General features: G+C 42.8%; 2 protein-coding genes across 2 annotated transcripts; both read left to right on the top strand.

Annotated features, from left to right (window-relative positions):
• Positions 1-3,975: 3,975 nt before the first annotated feature.
• On the top strand, positions 3,976-10,516 carry LOC137280890 (uncharacterized). Its single transcript, XM_067812080.1, has 5 exons — positions 3,976-4,001; positions 4,633-5,000; positions 6,043-6,234; positions 8,266-8,406; positions 10,503-10,516. Exons 1-5 carry the CDS (start codon positions 3,976-3,978, stop codon positions 10,514-10,516), a joined length of 741 nt encoding a protein of 246 aa, XP_067668181.1.
• Positions 10,517-12,166: 1,650 nt separating this feature from the next.
• LOC137282418 (uncharacterized) lies at positions 12,167-15,229 on the top strand. The gene is made up of 2 exons (XM_067814165.1): positions 12,167-12,484; positions 13,721-15,229. Exon 2 carries the CDS (start codon positions 13,732-13,734, stop codon positions 14,992-14,994), a length of 1,263 nt encoding a protein of 420 aa, XP_067670266.1. The 5' UTR covers positions 12,167-12,484; positions 13,721-13,731; the 3' UTR covers positions 14,995-15,229.
• The last annotated feature ends 3,990 nt before the right edge of the window (positions 15,230-19,219 follow it).

The following is a 19,219-nucleotide window of genomic DNA, read 5'->3' as shown; positions in this document are numbered from 1 at the left end:
GGATTTCCGGAACACAAGACACAAAGGCATTTCACTGCTTCTTCCGAACATAACGTGAAGATCCGGGTTAGAACTGGTCTCAAGTAACCAATGCTTGTCGTACGAGGTGACTAAGGGGATCGGTTCGTCCGGCTCACTGACTTGGTTGATGCATGTCATCGTTTCCCGTAGATCGTAGATGTTCATGCTATTGATCACTGGAATGGCTGGTAAAGTCTCGATTATTTACAGACCATGTAGCTGGAATATTGCTGAGTTAGCGTAAAACTCATTCACTCACTCACTCTCCCTAACGGATGGCCAGGAAGGTCCGTCAAGATTAAATACCTAACGTTTCCCCAATATTTAACAATTATATAATCTACTACAGATCAAACGGAGTAACACAATTCTCACATGCTCACCCTATCTATATCTTTAGATGTCCTCCGCTAACCCCGTTCCACCCGAGCTAGTCATACAGTACAACACCTCAAGCGCCGATTCCACTTTGGTGTGCTGGGTCCACGTTTTGTTGTACTGGCTCCACGTTTTGTTGTACTGGCTCCACGTTTTGTTGTACTGGCTCCACGTTTTGTTGTACTGGCTCCACGTTGAACATAGGCCCGTGAAAGCTCATTTACACCATATAACGTCGAAAATACACATATCAATTTTCCATTCCGGTAGCGTCAGAAATTGGTGCCATTCATACCAACGGGTCTAGAAAGCACTATGTTGAAAAAGAGTCCATATACTAGATTATAGATATGTATTCTATTATATGGTCGCTGGTAGATGGCAGGATTGTTTTCATGTAAATTTCAAGGTCCCAGCATGACAAGTGCAATGATTCAAACGGTTGTCTATTTTGCTAGGCAAATATCACCCACGCGGTAATCACTGAAATCTAGAATATATGTTTGTGAATCAGCGAATACACATACGTGTGTATGAAATGGGCTTAAAGCCGCTTTAGAGAGTGAGTGTGTGAGTTTAGTGTTACGCCACCTTTTGAACAAATCCAGCCACATGACGGCAGATGTCAGAAACGGGTTCCACACATTGTGACCGTGTGGGGAATGGAACACCACACTTCAGCGTGACGAGCGAACGCTTTAACCAGTAGGCTACCCCACCGACCGCTATAAAGTGTATATCGGATATATGACGGAGTGTGAGCTTGATATGATATGACGGCTTCAAATTATGGTTACAATTATGGTAGCTACGACCCAGGAAAACGTGCGTGAAAGCTTAGGTCACGGAGCCTACAGGCATAAGGGACGCAACTCTGCATGGCAAATTCTCGCACCCTACGCGTCTAGACTACTAGATCATAAAAGACTTGAAGCTGGCACAACGCTCAGATATCATCACCACAGCTCTACATTTAGGTGTTTCATGCTGCACAATGGCCGATAATTATAAAGAAAATTATGAAGCACTTTGAAAAAGTGAGAACAGTAATTGTCGACTTAGTGCAGACAACACTGGTGAACAGATCATTTTATCGCCGTGTTGAGAGAAGGGAGCACATATACGCATGCGTCCCGCGTTGAAACTCTCAAACTAGATAAAATACACAAATATACAGCACAATTGCCGAATCGGTTAGAATTTGGGGCAAAGTAATTAGACAAACTCTACATTTACTTAAGTATAAAAATCAACGTTCAACTAATAAAATGTATCCAATTAAGGGATAAATTCTGTTATCGACTTAGAGCTGACAAATTTCTGATCTGTATGATTACGGGGAGACAACTCTTATAGCTCTAGGTAATCTAGATCCTCGCGGTGGGACGTTAACGTCTTGTCGATGTAATGGGCAAGGAAGGGCGGGTAACTCTAAAGTTCTTTAACTTAGCACATGGTGCCAGCTAAAGAGTCAAGGCCAGGGGCAGTAAAATATTTAGGCAAATATCCCACCCACCCTCCCATTCAATTTTATCGTTACAATTTGAATCTGCTGTTGTGTTACAACTATGTATATATGTCCATGTGGGATTCAAATAGGATTCATTTGTGCATTAGCGTTTTAAAAGCAGGTCGTAAGATGACAAGTTATTGTGTGGTTTCCATCTTATGCACTGTTTGAAGATGCGTCTGACAAAAAATGTAAGCGATATCACCTTTATGATCACGACAGCTAATAGTTAATGACATAATTCGACAGACAAGCTCCAGTATCACAAATAGCCGCTGAACAGTAAACCGTGGAACAAGAGTTGACGCACAAAAGAAAGTAAAATATTTGTGAAAGAGAGTTCGTACTGAAGACGTGTCATTATGGCAAAGGAGGCGGTATTTTCACGAGGTTGTAGTAATTGTTTTTTGTACAACGTATTTTGAAGAACTCTTCAATGAATATACGTGGCGAAAGAAAGAGTAACGGTACAATGGTCTAAATAGACTCATATATCCAGAAAGCTGAAGTGACCCTTCTTCAGTTTATCTTCAGTCGACTCTTAAATTCATTAAATTTAAATTAGGCCAGTGTGAGAAACATTAAAATACTCTTTTTAAAAAAGCAATGCCTAAGTAAATTTGAGAATTTAATACGTTCGTTTAAGAGAAATTATTTCACGTAATTTCAGTGCGAAGTAAGTGAAAATCTAGACGTCTATTGGCAAAGGGTTTGCCTACACAACAGGCATGGTTTGACGTTCAGGTCGATCGAGTTCATCCCATAGGTGTTCTATCGGATTTGGGTCTGGTGATCGGGAAGGCCGTCGGAAGACAATGACGATAGAATTAGTCAGGTAGCGGACCGTGACGCTTGCTGTATTTGCAGTAGCGTTGTCATACTGGATCAGACCCGTGAATGTCCTGGATGGAATAGGTCTTCAGCAACCCATGCTTGCCATAAAAGGCGACTGTACCTGTTGTAAGAGGCGACTATCAGGATTGGGTGGTCAGGCTCGCTGACTTCGTTGACACGTCATCGGTTCCCAGTTGCGCACATCGATGCTCACGTTGTTGATCACTGGATTTTCTGGTCATTTACAGACCGCCGCCATATAGCTGGGATATTGCTGAGTGCGTCGTAAAACTAAACTAACTCACTACTGGAACACCTCCCTCCGTCGGTCGAAAATCGGACGCATGTGAGGTACCGATTTGCTGTCAAACTGAATCACCACTAAATCAGATTTTTGTGTGCTGGATGCCACACCACTATTTTCACTGAATCTGTGGACCTGTCGACTGCAATAACGTTCATTTCTCCCACAGTAAACACGGTGTCTTCCATCTCGCCGGCGAAGAAGAAATCGTGATTCATCAAAGAAACTCGCCTCTAGTTTCTAAGGTTCTGGTTCTCTGTTACCACCGCAACCGATAGTGCCGATGGAAGTCTCTCAAACTCTTTGACAGTTTGGTCGGAATTTCATCTCAAACCAGGGATGCGTTGTGCCGTCTTCACAGCTGTGGCAAGACGATGACGCCAGTGAGCAGCCCGGATGTAGCGGTCCTGGGCTTCGATGCTAAGTCGATGACGGCCATTTTTCTGGTACTCTTGGGCGGAAATGGTCTGCAGCAAACAATACAAAAAGCGACTTATGGTGTTCTTATGAACGAGGAAATTTCGGGCCGACTCCGACTCCCCAGCTTCAAGGCGGCCTATGTTTCAATTAGCGGGAATCAGTCGTGTCATGATGATCTTCTCTTTTCCATGGAAAACGCCTCTAAAAGAGTTGAAAAGTTAAATTGCGGCATTTGGGCGTTGAAGATGGATACTATTACACAAACATGGCGTAAGGAAAGAATTTGTATACATGTATTTGTTTTGTCGTAGGTAAATAGTCTCAAAATCACGTATGCGTTTCTTTTTTTGAATAGTGTATGTTAAAGACGTGAGTATTTAAAAATGATTACATGTTACATGCATAGCTTACATCCATACAGGACATTGTTATGTGGATATATGTCTACATCTCAAGTGCGTGGCTCCTGCTGTATACGATCTATAGCCAATAGCATTGTCCTGTGACAATGGTGCATCAGTCGTTAGCCACAGGGTGAGCGACAACAAAGACGTCTACAACATCAGTACAACACGGCAACTACGGACACTACAAGACGGTTCACAAACAAGAAAGGTGAACGTTCAGTCTACAGAATGATTTTGTCTGTGAAGTGTTGGATCGCCCTTGACCACAGAGTGACCCTACTGTCAGTGCTTATTGTAACGTTCATACCTGCCAGGTTGGTCTACTTCCATCTTCTTGACGTTAATACAATAGTCACAAAACATTTTACAAACTGTTGTTTTTCGCATTGATTTTAGCTGCCTTGATTGTCTCTATGTATTTTATAACATATAATTTATGCAATAACCTCATTGTATTACATAACTTCCAAAGCTTTGTTTCCCGAATACAGCGATTGGATGTTGCTATTTCTCTAGCAACCGTAAACCGCTGAAGTATTATAACACTTAGGGACCCTTACTAATGAAAGGCAAATTTATGTCCATTAGTCTTGTAATGCTAACTGTCCACTGTAAAGGAAATCGCGGTTGCACAGTTCGTTTAACGAGGGTTTTGGGGCCCAGATTAACCGTTGTGGAAGGATCGGGAGGGAGAGATATTGTAAACTGGTAAGCACTATGTGCTTGAAATAAATACGTTCATCTTGTTTGTGATTCAGCGTGGCCTGCAATCCTGACTTCTGTCTATCCAGAGCACACGGAGCGTACTTCTGTGACCCTGCTGATAGTGCCTCTTACTATCGATGTGTATTTGGCGAGGCCCATCACTTCACCTGCGGTCCTGGTACTGTATATGACGGCAGTGTATGTAACCTCCCTCACACAGCCTGCATAACCAACCCTGTACCCGACTCATCCCCGGGGGAGGTCGTCAATGGAGTCTGTGTAGCTACTACAGGGCCGGCTATCACAAGTACGGGGACAACCGGAAGTGCATTCAGTGAAACAACCGGAAGTACAGTCAGCGAAACAACAGGAAGTACAGTTAGTGAAACAAGCGGAACTACAGCAGCAACAAACACTGAACGTGAGCAATGGTCACATATATACCTGACGTTGTGATTTATGATATCAGTATTCACTTCTATGTTTTTCATCTCGCGGCCGCAAGTGCATATTTTTTATTCTTCTTCTATTGTCACTGCCGCTGTGGAAATGTAAGACCAGATGTGATGCACATACAAACCTTGCACATTCATTAAAAGTCAGCTTGACCTTTCTTCAGTTTTATACATTCAAATTTGTTTCACTGGCAAAGCGACTCGTTTTTCAACATACATTAATTATACACTATACCAACTGATCTAAACAGAACGCCATGCGGCGGCGCGCACTTTAATATGGGTCGCTTTAGAATCGACGTATTACCATAGTAAGGTCTCCTACAGAGCCAGGAGCTCTGCGGGCACGCACCAAGTACGCACATGATCGCAGTTACGGGCGCAGTCGTAGTCTGTGGCGCTTGCACGGAGACCTCACGGAGTCCTCAGTGACGACTATGCGCGTCTTTATGGTCTGTCTACGGCGCTTGTAAACACGGATTTGTACAACGCTCTCAGAGCTGCCACGGTGGCCATTGCCTTAGCAAGCGCTTCTTCTACAACCATCAGTGTTGGCAATGACTGGCATGGCCTTTGCAAGTGCGTTGTAAGCTACCCCATACAAATGGTATAAATGCATTCTCATCATTGTCACCTTCATTTCACCATGATTAATGTAGGACAGGCCAGCAAGCCGGGCAACTCGTTACCTACATACATGTGTTCGGGGCGTCAGCGCAGTATTCGAGCAGTGGACGCATAGCGATAACTCATAGCAGGCCGTTAGTACTCTGAGAGAGCGCTATCAGTCGAACTAGACCTCCGTGATAACGCGTTATAATTATACAGTTTACAGTCTCCTGACTTTCCATTAAAGCCATAAAAGCTTCAGTCAGTTATTTCATTTGTGTATCCATTTAACTTTATCGCCTTCAACCTTTATCAGACGTCTTAGTAGTCCTACTTCTCATCTGTATGGCGCCATACAAGATCCCACATTGAATAAAGACCGTTGTTTCTGTATTTTAGCTGGTGGCCATGGAGTGATATGGCAGCAGTACAGAAGACATCTACAAATGAAGAGTGAGTGCGCAGTTGTGATAGAGGTCCTAGTGGCCACACCCATGTCATGTGCGTCTGAATGCACGATTTCCGGAAGCTGTACGGGGTTCAATTTGTATACAGACCCCCATAACACCACCCCCTCACTACAGTATATGTGTCAGTTAATAGCCTGTCCGAGCGATCAGTTGCTATCTCCTTTAAGCAAATGTGCGTTTTATAACCAAATATAATAAGCCTAACGTATCATTCATTTTGATAACCATAGACATATCAGTACAATATTCCGCTTTCCAAGCAAACAAGAATTTTCTACCTTTTGTAATCAAGTATTTGTGTGACGAAATCCTTTTAGTTTGTATCCTAGTTCACATGTCAAAGCGGTTACGACCTCGGTGCCCGACAACGGTTCTGAATAGAACGTGTAATGAGAATCGTCCCACATGAATAATCGGAGTGAACCAACAAGCGTGAACAATGCAACCTGACACGTGTGTACACTATAGCCAGACAGGTGTGTACACTATAGCCAGACAAGTGTGTACGCTATAGCCAGACAAATTTGTACACTATAGCCAGACAAGTGTGTACAATACATCCTGACAAGTGTGTACAATACATCCTGACAAGTGTGTACAATACATCCTGACAAACGTGTACAATATAGCCAGACAAGTGTGTGCAATGCATCCTGACAAGTGTGTGCAATGCATCCTGACAAGTGTGTACAATACATCCTGAGAAACGTGTACAATATAGCCAGACAAGTGTGTACAATAAATACATCATGACAGGTGTGTACAATATAGTCAGACAAGTGTGTACAATATAGCCAGACGAGTGTGTACAATATCGCCAGGCAAGTGTGTACAATTTAACCGTACAAGGATAATCGGAATAAACCAACAACCGTGTACAACACAGGTCTTGTTGAAACAGTCAGGGACGTTTAATTCAACCAGTGGTTTGTGTGTGATGGGTGGGAGGGGGCGCTTGCTCAAGGCATTGCTTCTTTAGATATGTTGCATGGGAATTAAGTTCACAAGACTGCAATGGCGCCTTCAGAATGATCTTGCGGATTTCATCCACGGTAATTGGTGTGAAGTGCGTCACCAACATATTCCGCACCTGCTCTCATAAAATGAAAAAACTCGACACGTGAAGAACATGGGACTGTGCTGAAGAATTGTAGAAGAATACATTCTACGTGGATGGTGGCGCCCAATACATTACACACATTTGAACTGTTTTCCATCTTTCTGTGCATTCAGTTGAATTCTCCATCACAAGGGATAAATATTTCAATGTCAAAACTGTTAAGGATCCTTTTACCACTGTTAGTACTCATTTCATTTTTGGTTTCTTAAAAGAAATTGATTTCATGATTGAATTTTGATTAATGTGTTGTAGATAGATGTATTTTAATGATTGGTAGTATAAATTAGCAACTGGTATTGTTAGTGGAAGTATCCTCAAAGGGAGTTTAAGTATCGTAAAATTATTGTCCTCCTGAGGGGGTACATAAGTCCCAAAACAGTTCTCAGTTTAATTTTTGCTTACCCGATTTTAAACGTAGTATATTTGTTCATTTAAAAAATTGGCTAAACTTTCGTACAATCGCCAGCAGCTGAAAGGACGGTGTAAATCCAGCTAGGGTCCATGCAGGTAGCAATGGTACTGTAAGTCGCCATGGACCCTGGTATGGTGATCTACCTTCTGTTGTTGGCGGTCTATAACCCGTTTTTGTATTGTATCGTCTTCTAGAGTTAAATTGTTTTAGATTCAATTACTAGTTTTACATATCTGTCTGTGATAGCCTAGTTGTTTTACTGTCCTTCGTTGACAGGTTTTTTATTATTCTCTATTATGGATATTATTAATGGCTCTCGTCACGATATGGCTGCAATATTGCCGATGTGACGCTAAACATTAACTCACTCACTCTGTGCATTCAGTGTGTTCAAAATGTGTGAATGCCTTATCATAACATGGATGGATTTCGTCCACAATCACTCCTATTCTGTCTGTCTATCGTGGCTACATACAATATGGCGTATCCTGGAGGTGCAAGCTCCACTGGACGTGATCATCATTAATGGCACTCAGCTATGTTTTTGTTAGGACATATCGATGCAATGTGATGTTACCTGATCTGCAATCCATAACGTCTTATTCATTACTGATCGACAGTTCACAGAGGACAACTGTCCATGGGCCAACCTGGCCAACTTGGTTCCCAGTGTCTTCCCATGGATGTGGACAACGCAGCCCTGAGCGCTTGGTCAGTCATTGGCTGTGGACACAGTATTGATACAAAGAACCAGGAGAAATGTCAGCAAAAAACACATTTCTCTATTTCAAAACCAGGTTTTGGTTCTTGACGTCCTTATGGTTGTCCACGCTAAAAATTGCAGTGTTATGAACTTTACTCATTTGAGAAATCACTCACTAGCTCAGCCAACCTGCTGCTACAGAACGCGGACTGATTTGAGATATATTGAATGGTACTGTGTATACATGTGTGAAATAGTGTCAGCTGTACGGTGACACCGCTCTACGCTATCCCAGCACCTACACTATCCCAGCCCCTACACTATCCCACTCCCCACACTGATTATTACTGCCACTCGTGAAACTGAGAGGATAGCGAAGAGCTGTCGAAACTTAAACATTTGATAACTGACATTGAACGAAAGCGGACACGTCAATTAAAACATGACTATACTAATGTTGCGGTTCATAAAGCCTGTATTTGAATCACACAGCAAGGAATGCTCCTAACAATGTTCGACACATGTTCGACCTATGAGATCGATCGTAACGTAATGATATAGGCGGGTCAAAATATTGAGCGATACCTGGCGACTACAATCCTTGGTGGCTGCAGTATCTCACCACATTCAATCATTCATGCATCAAACTGGAGCATCATGATACAGTCAGTCAGTGAGTGGGCCGCTTTGAGAGTGTTCCAGTTTTTTACACAGATATGGCGCTCACAAACCTTACAACGCCCTAGGGCGAAGCGGGATTCGACTAACGGGCCAAACGAACGCAATTCTTCACTGTGAATTGTTTAGACTAAGGCAGCATCTTGTTTAGACTAAGCGAGGCATCTTAAAGCTTAAAAATCCTTGTACAGAGCTGCCTTTTGATAATTTATCCGTTGCTGTAGGTCGACAAACAGGAGCATTCAGATGGTAAACAACATTAGATTGGAAACCACACAAGAGGAAAATAGCCCCTTCCTGTTTCCAGCAATCAAATGGGTATTTTACAAACGCCATATTGATCATGCTCTGAAGGAACATAAAAGCGGTGCACCGCCTCCAACCTTACCCTCTCGGTACTGCGACGAGAGCGTGTGTGTGTGTGTGTGTGTGTGTTAATATAGGCTTTGATGCTGGGACAATCGATTCTCTATGTGGTCGAACAATGACGTGAGGAACGATAAACGTTTTGTGAAATGTTAATTATAGACTGACACGCCACATGCAGCCGCGAAAGAACATAAACGTGTCAGATTAGGCTCAACCCATGGACATGAAGATACGTCTGTCTTAATGGACTCACTCTCTCTCGTCTATCTATCCATCCATCCATCCATCCATACATACATACATACATACATACATACATATGTCTGTCTGTCTGTCTGTCTGTCTACCTCCCTCACTATGTGTCTACGTGAACAACCGTGATACGAGGAGGTTAGTTGATGACGTCGATGCTCTTAGTCGCGGCCAGTGGCCTACCGTGTCATAATTTGCTATGCCATGTGAATCGTATGTCCAGCCGAATTTGAGTAGAGATGACGCATCTAAATTTGTCAGAATCATATCTATGTTCTTTGTTTTCGTGCTTGGTGGGGTAGCACAGTGGTCACAGCATTTGCTCGTCACTCAGAAGGTCCGGGTTCTGTTCCTCACATCGGTACAATGCGTGAAGGACATTTCCAGTGACATTGCAGGAATATTGCTAAAAGTGGCGTAAATCTGAACTCACTCACTCAGTCAATGAAAATGGCATGATCCTTGGTCGTGTAATATGTCAGGCTCCACCTGCAAGCCACCACCACCACTTCTACCTGACACGCCATACAAAGTACCGCTTTATCCAACCTACTAGCACAATGGCATGTCAAACGAACGTCTTGACACATCTCAGCTGTACGGGATTTTTATCTTTGTGTACATTTTACAAAACATTGTCTCTCATAACTCCTTATATGAGTGGCTTCTATTGGTTTTTGGACCGCATCTATTTTATATTGAGGTGACACGTTAATAAATAATCTTACTCTCTGGTTGTCTGTCTGCTCTGATTAAGCACCAGCACGTATAATGTCCATATAATGAGGTCACAGCGTGTGTTTAGTTTCCATTTGGTTATTGTAATTGGATTTTGATCTGATGTTGATTTTGTAGGCAAGGCCAACTAGAATGCGTCGGTTTTTGTCTATTACCATTAGTGCCTTATTTTGCACTTTTTCGTTGTAGTTCCACACCATGATATCTTATGTAGCGGATACATCTATGATCTATGAGATCGATGAGATGGCAATCATGAGGTTTCAGTCTCATCATTTGTCGTCGCTCGTGTGCTGTGGCTCTTTGAAATGAGTGAGTGAGTGAGTAAGTTTGGTTTTACGACGCTTTTAGTATTATTCCAGCGATATCACCGGGATGGGGGGGGGGGGGACACCAGAAAATGGGCCTCAAACATTGTACCCATGAGGGGAATCGAACTTTCTCGACGAGCGAACGCTTTAACCACTAGGCTACCCCACCGCCCCCTTCGAAATGAACAAACCCTAGCTATAGCATCCGTGTCAGTTTATGCCGAATGTGGGGGTATCCTTGGACGAACGCTGAACACGACATACTTTTGGAGAAACAGAAGGAGTAAAATTAGCTCCTTGAATTTCACGGGAAATATTTGGATCCACGTTGAGGACTGTCGAGAGACATATCTGTACATGAAAAAATTCAACATACAAAATACTTTTCTGACCATATTTTACCGCTTGGTTCATATGATATCGTTACGCAATTCTCTGGGTTCACATGACAGGGACGCGTGAAGATCAGAGTTAGAAATGATCTCCAGTAACCAATGCTTGTAAGAGGAGACTAGCAGGATCCGGATAGTAGACTCGCTGACTTTGATGACACGTGTCATCGTATCCCATTTGTATAGATCTATGTCATGATATGGTCATCACTGGATTTTCGGATCCACACTCGATTTTGTAAAGACCGACATCATATACCTGAAGTCCTACATGCAGCGTAAAACAAAAAGCAATAATGAGCGGAGTTTTAAACCGACTGACTTTAGATATGTTGTATCTCCTGCACCTAGATAGCACACTTTAATACTAAACATAAGATATAGATATATATGCTATACCCTCAGAGTCAGGCACCTAATCCACACACTAACGCGGCTTTCCATTGCTGAGCAGTTTATGCGGCTGACTTTGAGGTTAGGTGCATGACCCAGATAGTTGTGGCTCGATTCCCGGATGGGAGTCAAACCCAACAGAAGTACTAGAATCTATACTTTACTGAGAAAGTGTAATTCGAAATATAACATACATTTCATCATTTTTATAACCTCCTGACTGTGTGTCAGCACTATAAAGGGTATATAAACCCTAATTTCTGTAAACAAACGGGCGCTACCTGTAGAGTAGCGCATGCATACCACATGGATACAATGTGTGAAACCATTTCTGATGTCAACGAGCTCAAAACGTCCAGAAATGGGACTTTACTGAAAAAGGCGGCGTAAAATGACACTCATTCATTTATTCAATACAATCAGTTCATGTGACTCATGATAAACATTATTATTTACCTGCTATAATGTTCATAACGCTAGCAAAATAGTGCATATCATCTAATGAAACTTAACACCGAGAAACTAACAGATATGAGTTCATATTGATGACAGATGCAACCTAGTGCTGTACAGTGACAGGGTAGACAGATGTTACCGTATGACCGATACTACCAGCCATCACAACACATATGTTGTTACTGGGAAATTAAATTTCATTTATTAACATTTGTTATTAACAATAATTGTTCATTTCAATCATTCGCTACAGGCGATGGCGCGATGGTTGTGCTAGGAGGGAACGCCATTCCCAAAATGACTGATCTTCAATCAACCGACGTTGTTCAGTCCGAGATGCTGTGTCACATCAGACCACGTGATGGTATGCAAGAGTTTGATATCAAACTGCATTTCGTAACGCGAGTCTCACGCTGGCGTTAACGCGTTTGGTATAGATATATGTCGCTTTCAGTATTATACCCAGGAAGTGATTTAATGACAATGACGAACTGGGAGAGCAAGCCCCTGTGGTAACAGACTACACACTTTGACGACCACAATACCGGTGAGTATTGTTTTGATGTTACTCCAAGTGCTTGACAAAATGATTCCATTAAGTAAATTTACGTAACAGTGTGTTCTGGGATTTTATTGTATTTTTTATAAACGTTAAATCTCTTTTACAAAAGCCTCATTCTAGGTTTCCATCGCCATGAATGTTGCACTGAGGACAAACGTGTTACAATATTAGTGTAGGTGTAGTAGCATTCAGTAGAGACTCCCCTGTAATGTCACCTGGCTAGGACGACGGGGTCAACATCTAGATCACGCCACAGGCCACTGAGGTACATGATATGCAAGACTTATGTCCTCAGAAGCCACACACACTGAGGCGAGAGAGACGTGATGAGATGCCCTGTGTCTATATCATGCGCTTTGTTTAATGGTAGATTTTGTATTTAAACTAGTACCGCCTGTTATGTATTGTATCACACGTCTCAGGTAGCTCATTCTTTGTGTTTGCTAACACCGCGCGCAGCAATTACAAAGCTATATGATAGCAGTCTGTAAATAATCAAACCAGACAATCCAGTGATGAAATCATGAACATCTATCTATGCAATCGGGATTCAATGACATGTGTCAACCAAGTCAGCAAGACTAACCAATCCAGTTCGAACAAGAATGGAATGTCAAGACCACACCTGAAACAGATCTGTACGGGGCACAAGCATTTGCTGCTTCCGGGTAGCAATTCTTTGGGATGTACCACTAGACAAATCTGTGTATGGTGGGCGGATACTGTCAACTGTCAGCTCACCCTATGTGATGGAGATGTTTTCACGTTTTTCAACATTATTGCACATGTAATGCCGGGAGATTTGCTGCTCACACTCTACAGACTCCTTTGTATTTCTACCCGAACAGTTTTGGGGCCAACTGATGCTCTACTTTGTATCCTAATCTTATTACCCAATTACTTTCTCTAACTATATTCATTAGTATCCAATTAGCTTGTTCAATCTTTCCCGTATACAATGTTTGTAAGGTAACTGCCCGCGTGCTTGTGGAATTCATTCTCGTCATTGGTCCTTGTGTAGAAGTAATGAGAACTGTACTTGCTCTGCTGTGAATATGCCGCAGGTGTATTACACATAACACATGTAGGACAAGGATAACACCTTAGTTCCATAACGGTTTAAGACATCAAAACGTCGCAAAATTTAATACTCATTACCTGTCGTGCATATTCAGTTTTCTCCAGTCATTTCTTACAAACTGTTGTTTTCCCTGTGTTTAGACGAACAGGTCATGGCTGACAGAGAGGGTGCCCGTGATTCATCTGCCTTCGTATTCCCTCCCATCCATCCTGAGCCAGCAGCAGGACAGGAAGACGCACGTTCCAGTGGGAATGATGCAACAACTGACAGCAACGGCAGCAACGAAAACAACGACAGGGGATGCTGCCCACACACTAGAGAAGCGTGTCAGCAATGTCTCCCAAGCCTTTGCTGTAGTGCCTGCTTTGGGTCGCTTCTCTGTTGCTTTCAAATGGAAGCAACCACCCGTATCAAATACATCTGGGGGTGGCTGTGTGTGCTCAGTGTTGTCACAGGGATTATTTTCAGCGTTGTAATGTACGGAAGTGGCCACAGCTCCCCGTCCCCGACGGACATGCGTATCATCACCCACAAAATCTCATCAATATTTTGCTCGAAACTGATGATAAATTCCAAGTCAGTCATAGCAACATATTCGTTTGACGAAGCACCGCAAATAAGCAAATTCCCTGCTGAAACATATTCTACAGAACTGAAGACAGCGTTTAGAAATGATAACATTTACTGGAGGTTCTATCTCCTGAGAGGGTCCCAGGTGGAAGTACGATCGTGTTCAGAAGCTGACGTTTGGATATACGTGATAGCTGGTAGTGCTAACTGGAACCGCTGGTCCAAGAATATGTTGTGTCGTCGCTGTTATCTACTTAAACATTTGCTGATGAAGACACAGTGTTCCAGCAGTGATGTGGCAGATGTTTTCACGTTCACGGTTAACCGGACCGACGATTTTTTTATTGTGTACCGTAGAACGTCAGATACAGCCTTTTTGCACGTAAGGTTATCTTTAGAGAGGACGTTGTACGACGTGACGCAGGCCACGCGGATGTGCATAGATGACATATCAGCATGTGAATACGCACTGCAGTATTCTCGAACGCCTTACATTGTGTACCACATGGGCGCGGTTCCCTATGGCACGGACACTAGGGTTGACACTGTATGTGAACCCCGAATCTGGATCTATTTCGTCATATTTTTCATGGGACCGTTCATGGTTGGAGCGGTGCTAAGCATCTTTGTCCATAGACAGTGGGGTGAGACTTCCACAACAAGCTCCTCTAGCGGGCCGGGAGAAGATGACTACGAGAGATCATATTTGTTAGGTTCTGACCGACCTGCATATCCCCGCTATTCGTCTATCCCTCAGCCCCCAAAATATGAGGATATAGAACCAAACCGTCACTCGCCTCCACCCAGCTACGAAGCCACCATGAGGCAAACCCGGACTCAGTGATGAAACAACCAAGGCTTCATTTGTAGGATCTCTTCCAGAACACGGGCTGTGTTTGTTGTTGTTTTTTTTTTCAGAAAACAGATGCACCCAGTAAAAGAATGTGGTATTACAAAACGCTGTAAGAACCAGTGAAACTGTGTAGAAAATTGTATTATTTATCTGTGGGTATTGACATCTAGTTTAAGGTTTGTCTCATAGAGTTCTGTTATGATTATTAAAAATATGTAAACATTCATACTGTTTTATAATACCCTCACCGTCTGGTTCTTGCTCGCATTGTACAGGAACCGAGTCACAGCAGACATTCAACCATCGCGGGGATCATGGGACTCGATGGTCATGATTTAAACTTTAGACGCATAAGAAACGTATAATTCTTTATGGAGAACAACTTATGTTATACTGTGATGCGACGTTCCGGTATAGCTTCTCACACTGTTGTCAAGTAAGAGACCTGCACGCATTGCTGGGGGCAATGGTATAAGAAGCTATGCCGACATGTCGCATCATGATAAAATGAAGACGTTGTTATCCATAAGGTATTATACTTTTTATCACTCATCAACTTCTAAAATGCCAATCAAACAGATTTAGACGCAGTCACATGACGTGATATGTGTATTACAAAGAAGATTCTTGGCTGCTTGAAACAGAGATGCGTGGTCTAATTCTTTGATCACCCTCTAGGGAAGGTAGCTGAATACCATATTGACATATTTGTTTCTTTGTTCTATAAAGCCGCACTGAGAAATGTATCCACAAATGGACAGCGGGGTGTACATAATGAAGTCTGGACCAGACAACTCTGTGATCGATCATGATCTATTAGCACAATCTGGATACGATGACATGCATTAGCCAAGCCAGACAATCCGTTACCGGCTTCACATTACCCAAGCCAGACAATCCGTTACCGGCTTCACATTACCCAAGCCAGACAATCCGTTACCGGCTTCACATTACCCAAGCCAGACAATCCGTTACCGGCTTCACATTACCCAAGCCAGACAATCCGTTACCGGCTTCACATTACCCAAGCCAGACAATCCGTTACCGGCTTCAAATTACGACACATATCGGTTGCTTGGGATAAATCCTCATCGAAGTCACCGTTTACATGAGCGTGAAGCCATATGCATAATTGTTCTCACAGTCTTCTAATATGTGCTTTTCATTACACGTGCAAGCACTGGCTATTATTATCAGTGTCTCACCAAATATGGAGGCATTAGTGAGGGTGTTTCCTGATCTCATGAAGACAGTACGTGATCCAACATTCAGCCATACCTGTACATCAATGTAGTGGTGTTTTGTGTGGTGTATGTAGCGCTTGCACAATGCTCCCGATCCATGCATATCACCATGGCTCGTAATTCAATGCTTCCTCCTTCCTGCTGGCCGAGGGCATGTGGTTACACATTAAACAATAACTTGCTTGCTTCACAGGACTAGCACACGTCTTCTTTGAACGTTGTTGGGTACAATAGGGACAATTCAGTTAGTTAGGATTAAGACGGATGTTGATGTTTTTGGACTGGCCTCTGATCTAATATATTTGGTTGTTGTAGATGGGTGTAATGCTAATCTCATGACAGCTGACACACATCTAGCGGCTGTGGATGTGATACTGGCCATAGTGGAGCTGAAAACATCATCTCAGCTTAACTATCTTACAACTACTGAGACCAAACTGAGTGAGCTTTTACCGCCAGTCGTCACCGTACACAGGCTTTAGAACATACCATGTGAGCTTCTACATACTGCTGATCAAATGATCGAGATCGTATCAGGTGAGCTTCTACCTACTGCTGTCGACAAGCACACAAAGGACTACTGAGAACATACCAGGTGATCTTCTACCTACAGTTGTCGATATGCTCACAGAGGACTACTGAGACCATACCAGGTGAGCTTCTACCTACAGTTGTCGACATGCACACAGAGGACTACTGAGACCATACCAGGTGAGCTTCTACCTACAGTTGTCGACATGCTCACAGAGGACTACTGAGAACATACCAGGTGAGCTTCTACCTACAGTTGTCGATATGCACACAAAGGACTACTGAGACCATACCAGGTGATCTTCTACCTACAGTTGTCCACATGCACACAGAGGACTACTGAGACCATACCAGGTGAGCTTCTACCTACAGTTGTCGACATGCAGACAGAGGACTACTGAGAACATACCAGGTGATCTTCTACCTACAGTTGTCGACATGCTCACAGAGGACTACTGAGACCATACCAGGTGATCTTCTACCTACAGTTGTCGACATGCAGACAGAGGACTACTGAGACCATACCAGGTGAGCTTCTACCTACAGTTGTCGACATGCTCACAGAGGACTACTGAGAACATACCAGGTGAGCTTCTACCTACAGTTGTCGACATGCACACAAAGGACTACTGAGACCATACCAGGTGATCTTCTACCTACAGTTGTCCACATGCACACAGAGGACTACTGAGAACATACCAGGTGAGCTTCTACCTACAGTTGTCGATATGCACACAAAGGACTACTGAGACCATACCAGGTGATCTTCTACCTACAGTTGTCCACATGCACACAGAGGACTACTGAGACCATACCAGGTGAGCTTCTACCTACAGTTGTCGACATGCACACAGAGGACTACTGAGAACATACCAGGTGGGCTTCTACCTACAGTTGTCCACATGCACACAGAGGACTACTGAGAACATACCAGGTGAGCTTCTACCTACAGTTGTCCACATGCACACAGAGGACTACTGAGGCTATACCAGGTGAGCTTCTACCTACAGTTGTCGACATGCAGACAGAGGACTATTAAGACCGTACCAGGTGAGCTTCTAATACAGTTGTCAACATGCAGACAGAGGACTACTGAGGCCATACCAGGTGAGCTTCTGCCTACTGCTGTCGATATGCACACAGATTACTACTGAGACCATACCAGGTGAGCTTCTGGTACAGCTGTCGCCATACTTGGGCCATAGATCCATTTTTCAGAGATTCGACACCATGTGACTCTACACTTCGAACGTGGTAATGTAGACATTAAATGCCATGGCCATAACGTATCTATTTATACGTGTGAGTCTATAAAATGGGATCGTCATATAAAGTCTGAAAATACCTATTTTGCAAGTTGTGATAAGATGAAACTGTTCTGGGATTTATGCTGTCATATGCTGGAAAGATATAGCTCCCAAGATTATCATAACATGGGCATTCAAGACAACCATGGTAATTATTCTCAGTCATATTTTTATAGCATCTCTCCAACAGACACATCCTTTTCTCTCCACGTAAACCTATTTATCTACTTTCTCCTACAGTGTAACATTCATGGCTGGTGGCAAGGGAATAAAACAATACTCATTTACATGTGTATTTTATGGAACTATGCGAATCTAGTTAGCTATACTAAAGACGATCTAAACATATTTACAATACAGACATCCTGATTTCCCATAAATCCTCTATATATTTACCTTAGAGTGTAAATGACCTCACCACGTATGATTATGCTTATATATGACTAATTGTAGGGAGTTCCCATGCTTTTTGTTTGTAGTACGTAATAAATAGTAATCAGTTGTAACGCCACTCAAAAAAACAGTTACTCGAGAAATCAAAAATGTTAACTGGTTAAAGAAAAATAATAAAGACTATTTTCCCAGACACGTCGACGTGTGTTATGGGACTATGGGGTTATTGTTATCACCTTTTTCATAAATGAGCAGTAAACGACGATTGTCTAATCCTTGGGACATGTGCTTGTGGGATTAGCTTAGACGATAATCTCAATATATGCAACTGACAGATTCGTGTGCAAAGCAAGATCAGCCACACACGCAATATCGCTTATCACTGACAAAGGCCATGCTAAGTAAGAAACCAAAGACCGTTATCGTCACCTGCAACGCTACCTGTACCATTTGACAGCGAATAAATCTGATTTTGTATATAATCTTTGGCGTTGAAATTTAGTTGAACATTTTTAAATACGTTGTACCTTTTAAAACCTTTTACACAGCCAAATGACTAGATTAACGACTGGTTGCAATCACAACTAGCAACGTAATGTATTTTCAATGTCTCTCCTGGTACATAGACGTCAATAAGCACAGACCGAATATCATAAATAGGGCAGGGGGAAGCTCTTGGTGTTCATTGATTGTGTGAATTTGTAACAATTCAGCTATCTCCCAATGCCTACTGGAGCACGA

The sequence above is a fragment of the Haliotis asinina genome, chromosome 4 (genome assembly GCF_037392515.1).
Source record: "Haliotis asinina isolate JCU_RB_2024 chromosome 4, JCU_Hal_asi_v2, whole genome shotgun sequence".
NCBI classification, from domain to species: Eukaryota; Metazoa; Mollusca; class Gastropoda; order Lepetellida; family Haliotidae; genus Haliotis; species Haliotis asinina.
This window is presented reverse-complemented; position numbering and strand designations above follow the sequence as displayed.